The sequence below is a fragment of the Arachis duranensis genome, chromosome 8, assembly GCF_000817695.3.
Source record: "Arachis duranensis cultivar V14167 chromosome 8, aradu.V14167.gnm2.J7QH, whole genome shotgun sequence".
Taxonomy (NCBI): domain Eukaryota; kingdom Viridiplantae; phylum Streptophyta; class Magnoliopsida; order Fabales; family Fabaceae; genus Arachis; species Arachis duranensis.
The window spans coordinates 5,237,906-5,242,041 of record NC_029779.3 but is presented as its reverse complement, the minus strand read 5'-3'; the positions used below and the strand labels follow the sequence as shown (position 1 = coordinate 5,242,041).

Genomic DNA, 4,136 nt, shown 5'->3' with positions numbered 1-4,136 from the left:
CGGCGGCAGCCTCCGAAGGTAAAGGCTTTTCTCGCCGTCGTTTCGGGCATGGCGGCGCTCGTGTTTCTCCGCTTCATTGTTCACGATCATGACAACCTTTTTGTCGCCGCTGAAGCTGTCCACTCCCTTGGAATCTCCGTTCTCATCTACAAGCTCACGAAAGAGAAGACTTGTGCCGGTTACCCCTTCCCTTCATCTTCTCACAATTTAATTCAATTGCTCCATCGAATTTCTTGCTTTTCTCGACATATTTATGTATTAAAAATTCTTCTTGTTTCTTCGGTTCTTTTTGAAGACTAAATTGTTTGATGCATGGTTGGAAGGCTAAGAAAACACGACAATGAAAAAGCTTAATTTTTATTTAACCGGGATTAAGATCATTGTGGCCAGAAAATTTTTTTCCCCTTGCGATTATTGACTTCTTTTGTTTGGTTTCATTTATAAAGCCAAAATCCCTTCTTTCTTTTTTGGGTTATTATTTTTCTTCCAAATTTTGATTCAATGCTAGTCAATTGACCCTAGTCTCATGTTTGCTCTCTAGCTTTCATGTCTTAATGCCATAACTGTTTGTGATGTACAGGATTATCGCTCAAATCTCAGGAATTGACGGCTATGTTCTTAGCTGTTAGGCTGTATTGCAGTTTTGTCATGGAATATGATATTCACACCATACTTGATTTGGCTACTTTGGGTACAACACTCTGGGTTATATACATGATCCGTTTTAACTTGAGGTCTAGTTACATGGAGGAGAAGGACAATTTTGCAATATATTATGTGGTGAGCTCTCCCTATGATTTAATTTTTTAAGTATAAGATCCTTTTATGTTGATGCAAATTAATCACTAAAAGTCACAAAGCAACACTTTGAGGAAGCTTCACTGTTGCTGCTAGCATGATTGATAACACGATTTAATAATAGATTACTTGTGCATTTACCAATTCTAATTTTCAAATTGGATGCAGGTGATACCTTGTGCTGTGTTAGCCTTGTTTATTCATCCATCAACTTCTCATCATTTATTGAACAGGATTTTCTGGGCATTCTGTGTGTATCTGGAAGCTGTATCAGTATTACCCCAATTAAGGGTCATGCAGAACACCAAAGTATGATTTCTTAATCTAATTAAGAATTTTCGTTCTACTCATAAGATATTGGAAACAGGGTTTAATTCTTTTTCATCCTGTCAGATTGTTGAGCCATTCACAGCTCATTATGTGTTTGCACTTGGTGTCGCAAGATTCCTCAGCTGTGCACATTGGGTTCTTCAGGTATGAAGTGTTCATCAAAACTTAGTAATTGCATTAGTCATCTGTTTGATTTATTTGATAAAGTGGTCATCAATTGTTCGATGGTTTGTGCTCTGGTATTTGGCATCAATAAGAAGACCATTCTTTTGCATGGTTAGCAATTAGTTGGTTGATTAAGTACTGAATGCCATCATATCAGATGTAAATGATATAGCGATAACAGCTATAACCAATCGTCATTCCTCTATGATTTTGCTTTTGAATATGTGCTTCTGACAATTGAAACTAGGTTCGTATTCATAGCCATTGGGTTATAGCTTTCCTGATGTTGGAATGTTTCTGTAGTGACCAAACTTATTGGCTATACAAATTATTGGTATTCAACTTAGTTACGAATTCTTGCAACAGGTGTTAGATAGCCGTGGACATTTGTTGGTTGCCTTGGGATATGGTTTATGGCCATCAATGGTTCTTATCTCAGAAATTGTCCAGACTTTTATCCTTGCAGATTTCTGCTATTATTATGTCAAAAGGTTTGTTGTGTGCATCTTATAGTTACTTCCCCTATTCCTCCTTTTCCTTTGTTTTTATGGTTTTATCGACCTTACGAGTTATGGTATTTGGTTTTTGCAGTGTTTTTGGGGGACAGCTTGTTCTTCGCCTTCCATCTGGAGTGGTATAAAAGAAAGTTGGATTGGGCGCATGGTTGCATTTTAAATTAACTTTGATCAAAGCAATGTGTTTGACTACGATGGTTGGAGGTCCATTTTGTGTTGACAAAGGTTGGCTCTGGGGGAGAAGCTTCTTTGTAAAGTTGGGGGGCTCAATGGAAAACTCGTTATTTATGTCTAACATACAGTAGAGTATTCTTCATAGTTTGGAACGTGCCTATTCGCCTATTTCACTTGCTCATTGTCGGTTTTAATCGTAGTTGAATATATCCGTTAAATATTAACAATTAGAATTAACATACAGATACAGTTGCAGTTAGTTCCCAAGTTAATTATGGATTCAAATTGGAATTCTGAATTCCGAGAGGCCAACTCTAAATTTTAAATCGACACCATAGAATACAAGAATTCATTATTATCATTATTATATAAAGTATAACAAAGATACTGCCATTATTTTTTCCTCAATTGATTTAAGGTTGAATTCAATCGTGGTGTTACTCGCACAAGTATTTTTGTATTTAAGTCTAATCAAATTGGTACAAGTGTTTTTGTTTTCGATTTATGTTCTCTTTCATCTTTGCGTTTTTGTGTTCTTTTTCGTTCGTTTTCTACGCTTTTGAAATCAACCTCTAAAACTAATTTTGAACAGTTATCTCGTTGAAGATAATGAATAGTTCAAGTTCAGATTGTCAATTGAACCAGAACGAAGTTGATTATTGTTTTGAATCCAATCAAATGGCTGAGATGTGGTTCGATTCTAGTTAATGTTTTCATTAATAGTTTATGATTCTGTAAGTGAATGACCGGATTGGCCGATCAAACCGGTTTAATCGAAAACTGACACTACAAACGGTCCGGTCCATATCCAAAACCGCTGGAAGGAAAATCGTTCAAAAACTGTTGAACCGGCTAAGAATCGGCCGGTTGGACCGAATCAGTAACGGCCGGTTCGAATAAAACGACGCCGTTAAAAGAAGCAGATCCGTGAAGTGTGAACCAACCCCCTTCTTCCCCCGATCATTCGTCACTCACTCACCCTGGACTAGAGAACTCTGAACTCTGAAGCAAAGGGAACCCTAGCCCTTCTTCGCCGCCGCCTGTCCCAGGTCGTCAGCACCGCCGCCGTCTCCAGGTCCTCAGCGCCGCCGCTTCTTCCTCTTCCCCGTGTCCAGAACCCAGTTGCTGGGCACGTCCTCTTCAACTTCGCTGGCTTCTCGGCACGGAACCCAGGTTAGTGGCTTCTCGTCTTCATCTTCACCGAGGGCTCGGTCTTCTTGGTTTGAAGTTCCGAAATTGTTGTTCTTCGGTCTTCTTCTTCGGTATTCTTCTTCAATTTTTGTTGCATGTTTCTTCAATTCATCTTCGGTCTTGGTTTGAAGTTTGGTTATGAATGTTTTGTAAATTGTAATTTCCTGTTGTTGATGGATCTGTCTTGTACTCTTGAATTTGCTGGTTGCTGATGGTTGGAATTTTACAAATTTGCAAATTCGTATCGTATGGTTTTGAACTTCTGATTGCTCTGTGACTCTGTTATATCATTTGTATCAACCAGAACACCTAATACTTACTCTTTTATTCTGTTTTAGTGTTTTCTAATTGCTCGATTCTCTGATAGTGTTTTACTAGTTCACCAGTTGCTGATGGCTCCTAATTTTTTTTGTTCATATTTGCTCATGGTCTGTGGCTGTGGCTGTTTTTAATTTCTGTGGCTTAGGCTGTTTTTACTGGTTCATATTCTTTTATTTTTCATTGATTTCTGTGGCTTAGGTTGTTTTTACTGGTTCATTTTTTTTTCATTGTGCTGTGGCTGTTTATAATTTCTGTGGCTTAGGCTGTTTTTACTGGTTCATATTTTTTTATTTTTCATTGTGCTGTGGCTGTTTATAAATTGCTCGATGGCTCTGATAGTGTTTTACTGGTTTTGTGCTTCTGCTCATTGATTTTGTGCTGCTGCTATTTTTTCCGTTTCTAAAATTTTTGTTAAAATTTTCTTGCTGTTGCAAAATTTAGAAATCAAATCATTATTGAAATTTTTTTATTTTTGTTTATCTTTATTGATTTCAGGTTTAGTGTGGTTACTTTATGCTTGTTTTATAGTGTTTGTTGCTGGATGCTGATTGTTCTTGATTCTTGGCTCTGTTTAGTCTCTTGTTTTCATGAATCAGCATTTAGTCAAGCAAAGCCACATAACTTTGTGCTAAAAAGCATGAT

General features: G+C 37.4%; 1 protein-coding gene across 1 annotated transcript; it reads left to right on the top strand.

Moving 5' to 3' along the window:
• Positions 1 to 2,163, top strand: LOC107460431 (uncharacterized; the record flags this gene model as incomplete). Its single annotated transcript, XM_016078797.3, is given in 6 exon segments — positions 1 to 178; positions 581 to 780; positions 967 to 1,107; positions 1,192 to 1,272; positions 1,660 to 1,784; positions 1,885 to 2,163. Coding segments are annotated over 6 exon segments (774 nt in total), but the record flags the coding sequence as incomplete, so codon positions are not given.
• Positions 2,164 to 4,136: the final 1,973 nt, after the last annotated feature.